Source organism: Homalodisca vitripennis, chromosome 8, assembly GCF_021130785.1.
Source record: "Homalodisca vitripennis isolate AUS2020 chromosome 8, UT_GWSS_2.1, whole genome shotgun sequence".
In the NCBI taxonomy this organism is placed as follows: domain Eukaryota; kingdom Metazoa; phylum Arthropoda; class Insecta; order Hemiptera; family Cicadellidae; genus Homalodisca; species Homalodisca vitripennis.
Window position 1 is genome coordinate 36,508,793 of NC_060214.1, and position 19,766 is coordinate 36,528,558.

A 19,766-nucleotide genomic window follows, 5' to 3' on the forward strand; every position below is an offset into this window, starting at 1 on the left:
CTATCACCATCTCAAAACTCTCCAATGCTGTAGCTGGCCGTTTGTAGACGTTTCGGTATTTTATTGAGTGTTTGTTCTGTGATTGGGCTGTTTGGGGTGGGTTGTACTGGCTTGTCGGTGGGGTTAAGGTTTGGGGCGGGTGTTGGTGTGTTGGCATGACAGAGTGTGACGTCGACTGGGGATGTGGGGTGGCTGGGTGGAGGGAGAGGGGAGAGTAGGGGGGGGCGGGGGGTAGGGGGGGTCTGGGAGGGGGGGGGGGGGAGGGTGGTTGGGGGGGGGGTGTGATGGTGGGGGGCGGGTGGGTAGAGGGAGGGGGGGTGTGGGGGAGTAAGGAGAGGGGACCCCAAGACGAGAGGAAGGGAGTGGGGGAGGGGTTGCGTGGTGGGGGGGGTGGGGGGGGTGGGGTAGTGTTGGTGTGGGGAGGAGGGGGGTGGCGGGTACGAGGGGGTGGGGGGATGGATAGGCGGGGGGGGGGGGGGGAGGGGAGGGGGGGGGAGGAGGGGGGGTCGGTGGGGGATTGGGGGGGGGGGGGCGGGAGGGGGGGCGGGTGTGGGGGGGGGGTGGGAGGGGGGGGGTGGGAGTTGGGGGTGGGGTGCAGGGGGTTGGGGGGAGGGGTGTGGGGGGGGGTATGGAATGGTAGGTTGAGTGGGAAAGCGGGTAGGGGGGAGGGAGGGTGTGGGGGGGGGTGGGGGGGGGAGGGGGTGGTGTGTGTTGTGGCGTGGGGGGGGTAGGGGGTCGTGGGGGGGGGGGGGGGGTGAGAGGGGGCGGGGCGGGTTGGTGTAGGGGGGGGGTGCGTGTGGTGGTGCTTGGCAGGGGGAGTGTGGGGGGTGTGGGGGGGTTGGTCATGTGGGTGGGTGTGGGGGGGGGGCGTGTTTTTTTTCGTTTTTCTTCTTTTTTTTTTTGTTTTGTCTTGTTTGTTTTTTGTTTTTTTTTTTTTGGTTTTTTTTTTTTGTTTTTGTTGGTCTGTATTGACTCATGTTTTAGTTTCCTTTTTTTTTTTCTGATATTTATTTGTTGTTTTTGTATTTCTGTTTTTTGTTTGACTCATCTCTTGTTTGACTTTGTTTGGTTTTTGATTTTGTTGTGTCCGTTCTTTTTTTTTTTTTCTGGTTTGTTTTGTTTTTTGTGTTTTTTTCTTTTCCTGTCTTCTTTTTTCGCTTCTTTTTGATCTTGTTTGAATCATTTCTCCTTTCTGTGGACATGTACTTTGATTATTATCGTATTTTTCTTTTGAGAACTTGATTTATTTGAAACACTTTGTTAAGTATTCATATTTTTATAACCTCAAATTATTACGATTCAAGTTTTTACTTATAGCCAATAGCAATTGATTTCTCTGTCTGTTAGGCTGGATATATCGCGAATGAGGAAATAAGCTATGACTTGAATTGTGCATGCAACTTCGACCAAGCCCTGATAAGTGCCATGTGTCGTCTGGCGTTCGCGATTATAATGCTGATCTGATATATAGTACATGGCAATTATCGAATAGTAATGTTACCTAACATATTATATTTATTTGATTAGGCAGTTGAAAATGCAATGAACCAAATATAATGTTACGAAACAATGTTATTGGTTTAACATTTTAATACAAAAGATGCAATTAAAAAACCTCAACTGAATTTTGATTTTGTTTTTGGAGACCATGAAGATCATTCTTTAACTAATATGCTAAGTAGGGCTCTTTTTAATCCTCATGGATGTTTAATCCACCTCGTATGTTTTTCTAGTACGCCACTGAATGTATCGACGGTTACTTTTGTTACAATCTCAGGACTTCCTTGCGTCTGTTTGGGTCTTTCGTACTCAATTGTTAATTGGGTTATTTGTATGTAGACAAGAGTATTGCCTGCAATTAATTACGTTTTGTAAAAATCATGGTTCAAATGAAATTAAATGTAAGTGCGCTGCATAAGGACTCTGCATCCACGCTTTGAAAATGTATTTTATATATTTATTTATATATATATTATATATATATAATATATATATATATATGTTGTTTTTGTACCAAATTACTGAAATGTGTTTAATTCAGAGTAGAAGCTAAAAACAAAGTGGTACATTTAAGAGGGCTTGTCACATTGATTGCCTGCATTTAATTGTGCTGCATCTGCAACATCCGTCTTTGAAAATGTATTTAAAATTTATGTATGCTGTACTAAAAACTTCGGAAAGGGGTTTGAAAAATTACTGTGATACATTTTTATAGTTTGCCAGTACTGAACGAAATTAAATTTTCAGAGAGTACAGTGCGAGGAACGAAAACGGATGCTCATTCCACTATTCTAATACAACGGGTTATCTCGTAGTTGGCAGGAGGGGCCCCTCAATCCCCACTCTTTCTTCTCCGCCTGCCTGGATCGCCCCATTAAAATTAAGGCGTGAGGAGCTCGTGCTTCCTCTCACTCTCTCGACGTTTTATGGCGTCCGGGCTAACCTTGGACGGCCCTGTTTAATTTTCGTTTTAAAGCTGAACCGGATAGCTCCTAAAGTTTACCCCACCCACAGCAAAATGGTGGTTACGAGTTGGCACTTTCATCTTGGAGCCACATTTAAAACGTGCACTGCGGAAATGCCGCTGAACAGCAACAACACTATCGATACCACTTTTAAAAAATGCTTCCAAACGATCGCACGGTGGTTCTCCCAGCCGTCCACCGCTACATGGCTACCAAAAATGGCCGCAAGTAGGCTCTGCCACGCCCCTATCACCACCTCCCCCACCACTCACTCGCTTGACAGCGCGGCAGCGAAAACCGTCAGATCATTTTGCCCGCTCCCTGTATATCTTCCAAAAAATTTTGGTAAATTCTACGGACTTTCAAGATGAATGTTGTAATAAAGCAAAGGGTAATTTGAGATGCGCAATCCTCAGACCAATGGTAATCATTGACACCATTAATAAGTATATGAAGAATATATTAAAACTTGCAATAAAACAATGTCTAATAAAGGCGCAAAAATGGATAATACGAGAAATCTCGTAGAAATTTAAAACATGTTTACATTCATCCCGCTAGAGACACATTTTCTTTGTATTTTAATTTTTAGGTTTGCGAGTTTCCAACATCTTAACCAACATCTATTAGATGTAGGACAATACATAGTTGGCACATCTGGAGGATCGATCTGGCGATCCTTTTTGTCAGCTGAAACCCCATCGCTAAACCACCTAGAGAATAATATAAATCATTAATGAAATTGATTTCACAATTAAAGATTTTGAGTATACTGAGGATAGCAGAATTCAATTAGTATTGAATTAAAAAACTGTTTTAACAAAAAACTTTAAATAAATCGTGCCTCCTAGGTGCAACGCTGATAAAATTTGTCTCAAGTTGAAAACAAACTTGGAAGTGTGCAGGTGCAGATTAAATCATGCAACATTTGGAATTCAACATAGCCTCAATTGTGCCTCAGAATTCACTCCAACTGTGCAACACTTTAGATGTATAGCTAATTTGCTTTATGTATCATATAATAATCATGATTATAGAGATAAATGTCATCCTTCCTTAACGTATGGTGTGTTAAGTATGGATATTGCCCTGGAATTGCGAAACAGAGAATGAGGTTTATTGTGGTATTCCTCCATTCTCACGGTCAGAGGTCTGCGTGCCTCTTCGATCAATGACTATTACTAGGATGTTTAGCGTCTAGCATATCTAGGTTAAGAACGGCAGTAAATTTGGGGTGTACATTGTAATTCCGCAATGAATTTGCTAACCTAAAATTTAAGTATAAATTATTATAGGCTACTTTATAATTACTAAATACTATGAAGTTATGACTTTCAAAGAACTTTCATTTATATTTTAAGAGGCAAGCTCCAATGTGCACTGTATATAGCGTAATCCGGTTTGAACCAAATAGAAGAATTTTTCGCAAGAAAGACATCGACTATCAGCTATCCTAAATGTTTAGTCGACAGTGGTTATCGAAAGGGTTAAAAATAAGAAATGCTAATTTTCTCTCAGATTACATATTTTGTAACACGATACACTTAAAACCTACCGGCAGACGCATGAATAAATGTTAAATCGTTAGTTAACCACATGTAGACCATTAAAGTGTCAACTTTCAGTTTCTTGATCTAGTTGCTTGACGGTGATATAAGTATAATTATTCATGTGGCTGATGATTGGAAGCACCCTATTTTGGTACCGTCTCATTTCGACCACCGTCAAAATCAGCCGGCTGATTTCATCCTTAGAAGTAATTTCTCTACCTATTTCAAAAATCAGGTTGTACGCTCTGCGTTTGGACTACGTAAGGATACCTCTCTACAAGAAGAATTATAACTTCCATCTAATGAGCAAAATATGAGTTTCTCTGACGAGGCAAACTGATTATCAGTATTTTAATCAAAGTTGGACACTATGGAACCATAATGAGGGGAGATTTTTTAATATTTAACCATTTATAAAATATTCATAAAACATATTTGTTGCATTATTTTTAAATCTAACCTACGTGAATATTACTAAAAGAAACATTATAAATTACTTAAACACAAAATACTTACAGCACAAAACTATATTTTAAAGGACAGTGATTGCCCCACCTTATACTGGAGCAAGACCGTAATATGAACTCTTTCACTACTGGAATTCTTATTAACATGTTTTGAAATTTTGATCAAAGTTGCTTCATTTATACACTCTAACACATATCTGGAAGCTTGTAAGTGTATAACGAGCTGTATATGTATAGCCTTATTTGTATTAGAGTTAAGGCCAGTGCTATTTTTAATCATATACGTAAACTATTTAAAATTTGGCAAGACAAATGACAAATTTAGAATCTTTGTCCATTAATATAACAATCGTACACATTCTTGATATTTTAAGAAAATTGAGTGAAATGAAGCAATAGTTTGTCTGTACTAAAAACTACTGTAGCAAAAGGTCCAAAATGTACTATAACCTTGTAGTTACAGCATCTAAATTACAAAATATCATTATCTTGATTAATAATTAATAATAAATAACAGTACTGTAACCCCAAAACGTGTGTTATAACGATTATAATACACCGATTGATCCTGGCACGACCATTGGACAAATAGTGTAGAACGATGCTTCTATTACAATGGTAATAGATTAAATAAACTAACAAAATAGCATTATATCGTTTAAGAAAATATTAACTTTCTTTAACCCTTATACATGAAAGTTTTTGTTACAACGTTTATAACATAACGATTTATTCTGGCATGATCATTAAATATTATACAACGATGGTCTTGTCAGATCGGTCATAGAACAAGTAAACTAACAAAATAGCAGTATATATTTTGAGAAAAAATAAACTTTTTTAGTCGCTATACCTAAAATGCGTGTTATTACGATAATAACGTAACGATTTATTCTGGTAGGACCACGTTATAAATATTACGACATTATGTTATTGTCACATCGCTAATAGAAGAATCAATAATTATAACGCAACAAACACAGCACGAAATTTGAGCAACATTAAATAAGGCCAAATATTTTATAAGAATGATAATTGTACTGTTATTATAATAGTATTTACTATTATTCCACATTTTATATAGAACAGTGATCAGATAAAATGATTATGAAAAAATTACGAGAAATCTATTAAGAAACAACATTTTACGCGCTGTAGGCCTACAGCACAAAATAGGGCTATGTGTTATATCCTTATCGTTATTTTCTCTGTCTATTATGTTACCGCCTCAAATTAGTACCATCACCCGTGTTTCGCTGATTCAAATTTCTATCATATACCTTTATCAACTAACTATGTGATAAAATATATAACATCGCCTCATTTATATGTCTGACTCTTCTCATTATTAGGATCCATTGCTTAAAAGAAAGGTGATTTTGTGTTCATAATATCACTCTTAATACCTTACTAAAAATTTTATAAATACGTGAAATAATTTAGTTAGTCTAGGGTCAACATACAAGGTTTCAGTTATTGGCACTCACAATTAATTACGATAGTTTTGAGATTAAGATCATGCATTCATCGTATTGCATTGTTAAAACATTTTCTATTGATTCAGTACTTTTATAATTTATTAAAACTTAAATTTCTACAATAATCCTGGTTTCTAATAAGGTAAACCTCAAAGGTTCGCCACAGAAACAAATATTTTATTTTTTGGTCATGATTCCTCGGATGAATATATCAACTTTGGTTAGATATAATTCAGTCCAAATACTTTATTATTCATGGTGATTTTCGTTAATGGTTTAATCTATTATAAACTTTGATAATCTATATCTGATCGTAGTTCATCTGTCTTGAAGAATTTTAAAACATTCTTTCAAATGCCCTCTTGGGCACCACTTGGCATACACCAAGACTTGAATAGAATCCAATCGGTACCTTCACACTGCACCATACATATACAAAAACCATATGTTGCAACCACTTCTCAGGCACGAGTTTTATAGCCTCACTAATAATTGACCTCGAATAAGGACTCTTCTCATACAATGTCTCCTTTGGTGCAATCATATTAAAACCCTTTTGCCATTTCTTTGTTATTAAAGATTTTGACACAGAATTTGAGTATTCTTGTTTAATCAAATCTAATAAAATAGCATGGATGCAAACAGATTACGAGGCATGTCTTATCTACTTATCATCCGAGTTTAGAGCATTGCTTTTCCTTACTCTTTATTCAGCAAATGTTAACTACTCATTCCTTTCTTCCTTAGCGTTTTTTACTTTAAATAAATATTTGTTGTTTTTATCTATTTCCATATTATTTCTTGATACATCACCCATCACTACGAAGGTAACAATAATAATATAAATATAATTACCATATATTACATTTTAAACTTTTTAGTGAGACATTATTGATGGAATTTATGTCATGAAATACTCTACAACCCAACTATATTTTCTTTAACGAGTTGAAATTGGAAATAACTAATGAAAAATAACTTAAAATAATCTTTCCTGTTCGGATAAGAGTTTTGAAAACTATTCACTTCAACTGGACAGCATTTCCATGAATAAAGTATTAAAATTTTATTCAAATGCCTAAATTTCAGGCACTAAACACAGAGTTCTTGTAAACAACAAAGAGGAGTTGACACAACGGAGCGTGGCCGGCGAGAATTATGCCCTTGGCTTGCTGCCGGGGTCTGCACTTTATTTTGTTAAATACAGAGGCGGGAGAAAAAAAATTGAATATCCTTTATTTCTTATAAGTTCTGTTAATTTCGTCAAATTATTACATCAAATTTTTTCGAGCAACATTTTCATAGCTAAGTCTAGTATTTGCGAATGAGAGAAGCGTTCTAATTTTATTTTGTGTATCCTCCAACAAACTTATAAAATAAAAAAAAAAATATTTTAACCTTTTCTCAATGTATAGTATAATATTTTAAGTAAAAAATATTGGTTCTTGATAACCGCTGGGTATTATAACAATATAGATTAAAAGTTATGCATTTATATTTTTCTTTATCAATGTAACACAAATTTACAAGTTAAACTAGTCGTGTTAAATTGATTTTAGGAAACAACCATTGATGGTACCAAAGGATGATGTCATCTCCTTATTAAAACTATTTTTAAAATTTTACTCAATAAATACTTACGTAAATGAAATGGTTTTCACTAGAGTGGTTTGATTGTTCTTTATAGTTCTTTTAAGTTCATTATTTAAAATCTCCATTCATTCATGCAGTTAATTTATTTTGTAATTATATCAATGTTCTACTGTTATAAATCAAACACACAAGTAGGCATTGTTTATTGTTTTATAAAATAATATTTAGACACAGTTTGGTGTTATGTGTAATTTTGGTTTATTGCATTTAAAGAAAGGTTAAGGCATAATAGGTATGGACATGTGTAGTAATTGCGTGGTTTTTAAGGGAGTTGCATTGCTTTATTTATTTATATTATCTGAGCTAGCAATGAAGTATAGGAAACTCTATACTTGTAACGGTTTCACCTGGTATGTTAAATATTGTATTAACCTCTTTACATTTCTACGTGGAATGAACAGGACCGGACTACAATGTATCATTCGGTACTATACCTAAGCTAGTTCAATTCATTGTAAAATACTTATGGACGATAATAAAAAGTTATTAAAACCTTTTTAATTAACACCTGTAATAGGTATTAAAATGAAATAATGGCAATAACAAATATATAATTTGTATGTTTTACTTGTGGTTTATAAGAAGTAGACTTTATCACTAATTACAATTATGGGAATATAATTGCTTTATTCAATTTAGAAGGTTACAATCAACTGCTCACAATTTAGCTATGACGTAATTGCATTTTGTTACAGAGAATATATAATATAATGGAAGAATACGTTATATATTGGGTTGAAATTTATTGCCTCCCCTTTAAAATATGTAGGCCCGCGAAATATAAAGAGCGAGTATGATATAAACACCAACGTAATGAAACTTAAAAACAATGGGATTAAAAAAATTGTATTAATGTATAAAACTCAATACGAACAAGATTCCGAAGTAAAAATTTGTTCCTTGTGTCAAAATATCACTTTGAATATTTAGTATTTCATTATTAAATTTTATAGTTATTTAATCCGTTTAATTTACAACTAGACATATTTCGTGTATTATATATATATATATATATATATATATATATATAAAATAAAGAAAACTCCACATATATATATATATAAATATATATATATATATATATATATATATATATATATATATATATATATATATATATATATATATATTGATAGAAACAGGTTATTCTCTTCTTAATAAATAAACCACAGTATATTGGTTTGAAACATTTATAAATTTTCGTGTATCTAGGTACACTTCTTCAGATAAATATACATGTATAAATATTTACATAAACTGTGACAAAAAATTAGGTAAGAACTTAAACAAGAAAATCAAACATTATAAATAAATACAGTAGATCAGCAGCTGATGGTCCATCACATGACGTGTGTGAATAAGTTGACGAAAATATATATGAGTTTTCTTTAATCTATACAGTTTATCCTTAGGAGCAATCATGTTGGCAATATGGTTCGTACTAATATACTTTGACAACCCATTTGAGTAATCTTCTTCAATCAGGTCTCACAATATAGCGAGCTTTCAAACAGAATACGAGGCAGATCTTACAGATCTTATCTCCTTACTATGCAAGTCCAGCTTACCATATGGCATTGCTTATCTTTATCCCTTATTCATCAAACCTTGTTCATTACTGATTCGTTCTTCTTTCTTTCAATATAACGGTGCAAACTTTTATTTTTCAATGGCGAAGGTTACGATTAAACTGAGCTTCGACGTAAATGTATTGTATTATTGAAAGTAAATCAAGTAATGCAGCAATATATTGGGTTGAGTTATACCGTCTGCTCTTTAAAGTATGTGGGCGTGGGTGTTACGTGTGTAGAAATATAAAGAGTTTCTAGCAAGTATGAATTAAAAGTGAGTGAAGTAGTATATGAAATAAAAAAAAAATCTCCTGTAAATTGGAAATGCAACAATTTGGATATTGGTTTCTATTTTTAATTTACGATTCCAAAGCGACAACATTGCTATTTAAATCCTGCATTGATGCTGTATGATACATAAATGAATAAAAAACTAAAGTCATTTGCAAAGAAATTTACAATTTTATCTAAACCATTATTTCATTTCTTGTCAGTGGTTAATTTTAAGTAAATGTAACGTAGAAATGTTTACAGCTTTTAATATTCACTTTCCTTTATATTTTTCGTCTAATCGTAGCAAATAAAATCTTGATAAAAATACCTAGTGTATTCCTATTTTAAATTAGTTTTTAATTGATCACATATTCCATCAGAAGTAATTATTGTAGCATTTGCTACATAAGAAATTTAAATTTGTTTACTTAATATTAATGGGAGAAATTAAAGATTAAAATCTTTTAGATTTTAATTAGTGATGGAAAAAATAGGTAAAATAAATCATGTAAATTCTCAAGAAATTATCCGCGGATGTAGGAATTGTACAGTAAGACAACAGGTTTTTCTAGTAGTCTAATTTGATAAAGAGATTACTATAGGGGTCGACAATGAGTCTCTCTTGCCTTGTTATCGGATAGTTGGATGAAAATCAGAGGCGTCAGTGTTAGTTACTTGGTTAAGAGAAGGGGTGCAGACCTCCGATTATAAAAGACATTACAAAAAACCTCCGAAAGAGCATTTAAGCGTCTTTCAGTTTTTTTGCGGTTTCATTGTAGGGGTTTATAATTGCTTGTTACTGTATAATTAAGCACGGGATTTTGCATAAGTAATTCTTTTATAGTCGAATTACGATTTTTATATGTATAAATTGTTTTCACTAATGTTAGCTTTCTTTTACATGGATTATAGTATTATTTTGATACAAAGGGAAATAAGAATATTTGAATTCACTTAATAATTAATGCAAGTTTGGAAGAGAGTACACGTTATTATAGTTATTTTTCACAATAGTTTTCAATGTTATTAAAATTTTAAGTTACTTTTGATTACCATTTAGTATACAACAGAAGAATACTTTTTACATAAAGATTTAAAGTTTTAGATTTATTCTTTATTACGGTATGAACTTAGTCTGCACCAACAATAACAGGTTGTGACCCAATGAGTACGTATAATTTGTCAGGAAGCTTTTAGTTCAGTCTATGCAGTCTCGTTTATAATAGAGAGAAGTGCATTTGAATTTAAATTAAATTAAAAATTTTGTTTTATTTGAGATTTGTAATAAAGTTAAATTTTGAGATTGATTTGATTTTTGGAACATGATATTAACTTTAATTTAATTTATTTTGTTTGAAGGAAGAAAACCTTTTCTTGAGAAAACTTTTAAAAGAAAACTGGTTGTATGATATTTTGGGAATTAAATCTAAATATTTATCAAGTACAAGGACTTTTTTGGGTCCAATTTAATTTGAATAATAAACAATTTGTAAAATGATCTGAGAAAGTATTCCCCTATCTCCCTAATATATATATGTATATACATGTGTGTATATATGTGTGTGTGTATGTGTGAGAGTGTGTGTGTGTGTGTGTGTGTGTGTGTGTTGTGTGTGTGTGTGTGTGTGTGTGTGTGTGTGTGTGTGTGTGTGTGTGTGTGTGTGTGTGTGTAAATGTATTTTTGAATTTATGTCATAAACTATTTTCCAACCCAATTAGATGTTGTACGACAGTTGACATAGGAAATTACTATTTTAAAATAGCATAAAATAATCTTTCCTGCCCAAATAGTTTGCTTGGATGAATATTACTTGTTTCAGCTTGCAAACTTCTCCAAGAATAAAACGTGCTAAAAAAGTATTCTACTGTAGGTACATAATTGTCAGGCACTCAACACAGACTTCTTGTAAACAACAAAGACCAGTTGACATAACGAAGCGTGGCCGGCGAGAATTATATCCTTGGCTTGTAGCCTGGGTCTGCACTTTATTTTGTTACATACAGAGAGGTGGGAGAAAAATTTGGCGAATATCTTTCATAGTTATGTTGAATCATTTCCGACAAATTATTAAGTTCGATTTTGTCAACATACATTGTCATAGCTACATCCTCTATTTTAGAATGTTGATTTGGCATACAATATCTACCTGAAATTAAGTTTGAATTCATCGGAACATCTGAATTATTATTGCCTTCTCTGCGTCACATCGGTAGATCAGAAATCCAGGTGGATTTTTATAATTTATCTCTTGAGGTATAAAACTATTGATTGCCTATCAATATCCCTGTTGGTTATAATTTTGAATATACTTGAATATACATTTAAATGAAGACAAGCTGCAAATCCAATCTAATTAAATCCTTACTTTAGGCTAAAATGGGGAAATGTTGATGTAACTAAATGGGAATGAGCCCAATCGCTTTGTCGTGCACTGAATACTGGAATTACTTTACCAGCCTTAACCTGCTTATTGGTTATTCAGATTGCTATTCGCGGAGACTTTCCCTATTAAGTGATGAAGATAATATGTGTGTGCATATGTCCTTCGTAATGTTATTCATATACAAGAGTTATTAAACCTTATCCATGATACCTTTTTTCAACATACAATAGGTTAATATCTCTGATACAATAGCAGACATCTATAGCTCCCAGGCCTGTAGAAGAAGTTTTCACAGATGGGAATCTCAGACACAGAAATATTTCTGAGGCAGATACGCCTCACTGGCCGAAAAATTTAGTGGCTAGGAGGCTCTTAAAAGGTCAAAACCTGCTAAATCCTTTAAATTAATGGAGTATATAGTGTTTAAAAGGCCATATTATGGATTTGAGCTCTCAGAATCGAGTTTCTTTCAAAAGATAAATGCTTCTACAAGTTTGAGTTCAAGTATATCTAGAATACGTGTTTTTCCTAACATCATTATCATCCAGAAACCTGGCTTTAAGAGGCTGGAGTCGGTGGCTCTCAGTGCCTCAGTGATCGCAGAATCTCACAGTTTACAGAGCTCGAGCGTTAGCGAATTCTAAGAGCTCCTAAAGGCTGGAATGTTCCATAGGCAGGAAGCTACATGATGACAACTTTAAGAGATTTAGTGGATCCAGACAGATATTCTGGAGCAGGGTGGTTATAATGACGTTACGGAATTTAGTATATTTTTCATTGGATGAAAATAAGAAAATGTCTTATAATGTATTATTTATTTTGCGGCAATTTTTTATTTCCGTAATCCATAGGTTTGAAAAAAGCTTAATTTATAATAGTGTTAACTTTTGTAAATAGGTCCTCTTAGGGCCTTTGTCCTTCTAAATTTCACAAATCTTAACAAATAATTGTCTAAACATTTTAAATCTACGTAATAAACAGACAAAACGTTTTTTCAGCATAATAGGTAGTATAATTTACTGCCCATTATTAGTTAGCTATTTAAAATATTTAAATTTGGTTCAATAATTAAAATACTATTTCTTCTTCCGTCGAATCAAACACTGTTACATGAGGATGACCAATTCATAATTTGGATTCTCTCGATTGAATTTGTAAGTCTTATATTGGATTTCGTAAGATTTTACATACAATATTTTAAGAGCTTGAATTTTAAAATTAGTGAAAATATAAGTTTTTTTCATAACATTAAGTTTAATAGTTGGAAAATAAATATTCATGTCAAATAACAACATTATTAGTGTACCGTTTCAGAACTATTAGTTGTTAAGGGTCCATAATGTTGAGTTGTTCAAATCCACATATTAATCATCATTTTGGCTCTAATTCATTCATATAAAGTTATTCTTTCACAAATAATTAAATTTAATTTTCGTTTTGCTTGCTTTAACCAAATTTTAACAACTCAAGTCTCCGCACAGGCTGTGCTGCCCATGCAGGGTTCGAACGAACCCTATTAGAATTAATAGTAGTTGTAAGTAATTTTAATTTTAACTATATAGTAAACGTTCTCCTGTCTTTTTTTAAATATCTCTTCTTATGATTTCTGGTTTTTTATTCATTATGATCTAACGATACCGAAGGAATAAATTTGACTTGAAATTTGTTAGGAGATGCATTTTTTACGTATGTACTTTCTAATAAATCGGATCAAGTGTTCCACAAATGCACACTACCCCAATCTTGCAATTGATCAGTAAATTAGTTTGTTTGACGATGTTCAACAAGGGATATGTTAGTGTTATAATCGACAGTTAAGAATCAGTTTTATTGATGTTGCTGCTAAGACCTTTATAATTCAAAACCTTAAATTCTTCCCTAAAAAACATGACAAAATGTAAGAAAAACATATTTGGCTGAGTTTAAGTCAAGCCTAGTACTTAGTAGTATGACACAATGTCTCTCTGATCAGCCAGAGAATTTAAAAACGTATTTTCTCTATGATGTCCGTGTGTCTATGTGTCCGCAGGATAGGTTAAAAATAAATAAACTAAAGACTTTAACATTTGTATCCACATCAACGAAGCCTCTTACTTATCACTTGATAAAGTACTCTTCTACCCTGTATAGTCTAGGAGAAGAGAATAAACCCACATTGTTTTCAAAACAAAACAAAATCTTAGGCAGAAAAACAAGCTATTCGAGAACTCAATAGTGTAATATTATTTCAAAATGAAGTTAGTTGCGATATTGTTTGGGAGTTCTTGATAGGCGGATATCAATAGGGATAAAATATCAAACAATAATTATTTTTCTCATATTACGGTTTTGAAGATTAATAAACTTAAGCAAAGAAACATAATTAAAGTCACTACTCTCAGTAACAAATGTGGTCTTTATAGGGTTAGTTGAATCAATAGCTTTATTTTAAACTAAAGCAATGAAATTTTACTCTTGAAATCATAATTAATCCTATGTTAACTTCTGCACGGGTGGTTGTATATAACCTATAACATTTTTTAATTTAAAAGAACATTGTGTACTATTACTTAAGCTGTTACCTCTCATGCTAAAGGGCGGTAAAACAGTCCAGATCAATTTATTCTTTTAAACCCCAGGATCTGGACGTAAATGCATGACTCATATTTCACCAAAGTCATCAAACGCTTTATATACAAATTAAATTACAATATATAATTTAGTGGATAATCTTGTCTTTTACAGTCACAATGACGTTAAAATTAATGGTTTTGTACCAATTTCTATGAAATATTAGTAAAAAAACGAGACTCTTTCAAAGTATTACAAAATTATAAATAATATTGAGATGTTTTTTTGTGTTATTATTATAATTTTCCTATGAATATTAGGTAGTTTCTCATGAATGATTTAATTTACCTAATGTTGTTTGTGTTTCAGCTAGCACGAGACAGTAAATAAGGACTGCGTAAACAGCAACATGGTAAGCGACAGTAGCAATTAGTGTTATATGTTACGCAACGATCTAAATACTTATAAATAGTATGTATGGTCAAGAGAAATCTAATTATTTGAACGAGTAATTAAACATCACTCTTGGACAATAATTCTCCTTTAAACTCAGAAAACCAATCCTGACCAGAACTACTAGCCATAATATCTTTCAAATTTTTTTTAGTTAGTCTTCATAATATTTCAGAAGAGCCAATTAAGGGAATTTAAATGAATGTTTATTTTATGAAGCCGTTATTTTTATGAAGCGGCGTCATTTTCTCCAGCATACGTATCATAAAATTATAGTTTTTTCTTTATATCAGTTTAAAATATAACATTTTCTAAAGAATATATATAGTTTAAAAAAACAGTAATAAAATGGACCCCAGAGTTTTACATTTTCTTCTACTAACCAGCCCAAGACCCATATCTTTGGAATGCTTGCTTGCCTCAACCAATTTTTGTTTTCTTGTTAAGGCCCACCAAAACTGAAATATCGATCAAGTAAGCAGGAAACAGTTACTAAGTAGTTATTAATAGTTACTCACTCTTCCTGGTACGTGTTTTTAGTTATTTTGAAAATAATAAAACAATTCTTTCACCATGAATTAATAGTTTCAGTATTGAGTACTAGTTACTCATTTTTATTTTCAATTAATCATTATTTTATTTTCCTAGATTTCATTTACTAGTATCTCAACGCTAATACAGTTAGTACCTAGACAATGCATGGAATTATTTCAGCAATTTTAGCTGTATTATATTCAACTTTATAGACTTTACTGGAAGTTGCAATTATCTTCCATCTACTTTCTGTGGATACTAATTTATGCTTTGTTGTGCTAACCTCAAGTTTAATTTATAATTTTTTTTATAATATATTTATATCACAAAACAATTTTTTTAAACATAGAATTTACTAGCATTTAAATTTGGACCTAAGTATCAAAAGAAGCTAAGTCGACCAAAACCTTAACATGCCTCAAAATGTAAAGTTACCATAGTTTTGAACTAGAATTTGTGATTACTGTAATTTTGATCTGGAAACAAGGCAAAATAAAGTATGGGACCAATCATACTAAGAGCAAATAAATTATAATGGCCATAGCTACTTAATATTTTGACGTATTTTCTTAATCGTAGCAACAAGGCGAACTTAACGTTGGCGTTGGAAATATACTAATTCATTCGAGCCAGGAGTGGTCCCACACATGCAAAACCTACTAAATTGCATGCAAAGCAGCGGGTAACTGCCAGCGGTGCAGATATCAGAAAAATGTAGTCAAACTTTTACTTTGTATTTAAAGACTGTTATGAAACTTAAATTAGTTGTTTTTTGACAAAAGTAGGATTCTCATAGCTATTTATGTATATCTAATTCTTGATCGGGAAAGAGAAAAAATAAGTCATGGAAAAACACACTAAGATCGGAGTAAATTACTATAACCATAAATATACACTTTTTAATATATTTCCTTGGTCGTGGGAAGAAGGCAAACTTAACATTGACGTCGGAAATAAAATTCATTCAGCAGTGGTCATACAGGTGCACAACCTGAGAATTTATGTGCGACGCCGCCATCAATTTTCAGACAGAAAATGTTGTTGCTACCTAGTTCTCATCAACTATATTCTTTGCCTTGGTTTGTATCATTCAAATTAACATAAACATTACTGTATGGCAACGGCAGATGCATGAGCGGCCCACGCGGTAATTTGGTACTGGCAAGACGCAAACTAACGTTTAACCTACAAGCATAACTTGCATTGCTGATCTTCGATGATTGCTATTGTGTTATTTCTTTTCTTTAGTTTGATAAGTGATAGTATTCCACGTTTTACAACTGAAGAAGAGGTAAATTGTTAGAAGTTATTATAAACTATTATTGCAAATAAAACTAAGAGTGAGTCAGTCAGCTTTAAAATCATCGATTGAAAAAAATTTAAGGTTATGAGCCATTTCAGTGTTTAGATTCTAAATACCAGATAAAGGTTTTAAGTGGAGTAAATTGATCTTTGAACAAGAATGGTAAAAAGTGGCCTTGTTTATCCTGGTATGCTGGTTTTTAAACATAAACTGTACTGTGATATAGTTGAACAAAATAAAAAAAATCTTTTACAAATGCAAGGTAGTAGAAACATATATTGTCTGTACTTGATTTTCAAAATGAAAAAAAGTTTCTTAGAAGTTTTTCTCGTAAGGCAGTGAATTCCATACAGCTTCTGTACAGATAGGGTTTAGTTATCTGGTCAAGAAACTCTTAATGCTTAAATGCACAATAAGCTCGTATTACAATTGTGTCTTCGAATAAGTACTTAGCCACTCGAACGCTTACATGGAGAGGCAACACTGTTAATGAAGGAAATTTGTATGACCTTTTACAGTTGAGGGCAAAAGATATCCCTGAACTAAAGAAGTGGCAACTAAGAAAGATATTGTATCGTGGTTTTATATTGAGAACCAAAATAGAAAATTAGATAATCTGGTTTTTCAGGAGATTTTAACAATATTTCATGAACATCTGGCCTTAATAGTGGACGAGACAACATACGTTTCGACAAAAGGACAGGTACCCTTGAGCCTTAGGCGTGTTTAATGACTATTTTCAAGATTTTTAAGACTTTATCGGATTATATGAAACATCTTCAATAATTGGTAAACTCTAACCAAAATAATACTGGATTTTATGTTAAGATTGGAACTGGGCATCGATAACTGTCATGACCAATGTTGTGATAGTAATATGGTAGTACTCAGGTTAGAATAACTTAACGAAAGCGACGTGGAATGTACATACACTGTTTTAATCATTCAAACAATGAAGCTCTTATTTATCCTATTGATAATGTAACTGAATCCAACAATGTACCACAAAGTGTGAATGAACTTGTCAAGCATTTCAGAAACTCGGAAAAAATAACAGAATTTATGGTTTCATTATGAAATAAATGAGAATGACAATCCTGTTCTGCCAAAAAACAAAAAACACAAAACTAAAATCCTTATGATCCTCAAGATGGACATTTGCAAGTTGTCCATTTACAGTATGAGACTATCTAAAGTGCCATTGAAGCTTTAAGAACTGAAGATCCTAATGCGAGTAACTTTCTTTTATTTTTTTAAATATAGTACACTTTTTTGAAGTGTACACTGATACACTGATCTTGAACTTTGGAAAGATTTATTGCATTCCAAGAAGCTGCAGATAAGTGATACCAGTATATCCTATGCCTAGGTTTAAATTTAATCTTGTAATATCTCGTTTAATAGATTTGAAGCTTCACATACTTTGGAGCAAAGTGAATAAACGAACATTCAATTTTAATAGCTCCATTAATATTTATTTCAAAGACATTTCCCCTAGTCTGTCTAGCTACTTAATGTAATCTATGTAGATTAAAAACACAGATTTTGAAATTTCAAAATAGTATAATGGTTTAGACTATACATTGAATTACATTGTGTTATTTATTTTCTTTAGTTTGATAAGTGATATTATTATACATTTTTACAAATGAAGAAAAGGTATACTGTTACAAATTATTATTATTGTAAAGCAAACTAACAGTAACAAGTCATTACTTTCAAATAAATCTAGTAGTAAGATCCTTAAGAGAGCTAAGGGCATATTAATTCACTATATCTTTCAAGTATATTAAATATTTAAAATTGTGTTATAAATAGTTTTATAGAAATATATTTATGAAATACCAAATTGTGGTCTACCTTTTGAGTACATTTATAGTAAAGCAATGGTTTTTAATAATCAGATAATTTCTAAGCCTTTCCTTGAATTACTGAATATTTGAATAGACCTAACACGAGAACATTAAAATATAACTTTACCCAAATACTTCAATTCCCAATAAAGATGTATATTTTGATTGAAGAAGCATTTTAAAATGATATTTTATTCCAGGGGTTTAGCAAAATTACATTTTCTTAGAATTTTGAGATGATAGCTGTCAAGAGAAGAGTCAACACTTTCAGTGTGCAAGTTTTTATTATTATTCTTGTGTTCCCTTTAATGTGTGATGTGGCATAAATGGCACATGGAATTTCTGCAATTTATGAATATTCATAAAAGCTTCACATTGAAAGTGAAATCAGGAACATTTGTGGCAGACATTCCACGACGACGATAACACGTCGGAATCATTAGTGAATTCTGGCACTTATTGAGATAACTTGCATACAATTTGGCTTACATGAATACAAAATAAGAAGGGAAATTTTTGCCTTGAAATAATTTTAGAATTTAAAAATTATGTTGAAATTTATTACATTTTGTCTATATAAGTTTTTACTTTTTAAACTTGCTATAATTAATCATTTAATACGAGGGTTGTTCAATAAAGACTGAGACTGTGTCTATAAAAACATTTATTATTTAATTCTGATCTACATCAAATTTTTCACCTTCAAAGTATTCCCCATTAAGTGAAATGCACTTGTCCCAGCGCCTTTGCCATGAATGGAAAACGTTCTTCAGTATCACCTCCAAAGCCTTTACTGCATCCTATTCCGAATCAAAACGACGTCCCTTTAATTCCTTTTTTGCAGTTAGGAAACAAAAAAAAGTCACAGGGCGCAAGGTCAGGACTATAAGGTGGGTGGGGCACGACCTTAATGTTTCGTTTGGCCAAATATTCTGTCACACAACGTGTGCAATGTGAGGCCGCGCATTGTCGTGATGAAGGCAAACATCGACACGGTTTTGTTTTTTGTTCAGGTGTGAGTAAACGAGGAATCCAACGAGCACACACTCTAGACATGTTAAGATTGTCTTTTAAAATTGTGTGAACACTACCTACCGATATGTAAAGGAGTTCAGCAAGCTGACGGTCAGACGTCGGTCGGTTTTGATCATTGCCGCTGCTGTATTGATGATTTCCTCAGTGAGAGCAGTAACTGGGGCACCATCTCCTCCCTGCAACTCTGGGTCCTCTCT

General features: G+C 32.8%; 1 protein-coding gene across 1 annotated transcript in view; it reads left to right on the forward strand.

Moving 5' to 3' along the window:
* The window catches only part of LOC124367561 (parathyroid hormone/parathyroid hormone-related peptide receptor-like), a 113,536-nt gene that overhangs the window by 37,155 nt on the left and 56,615 nt on the right, over positions 1-19,766 (forward strand). Inside the window, 1 exon segment of the mRNA XM_046824494.1 lies at positions 14,761-14,803. Within this exon segment, the coding sequence (XP_046680450.1) occupies positions 14,801-14,803 (3 nt within the window). The 5' untranslated portion in view covers positions 14,761-14,800.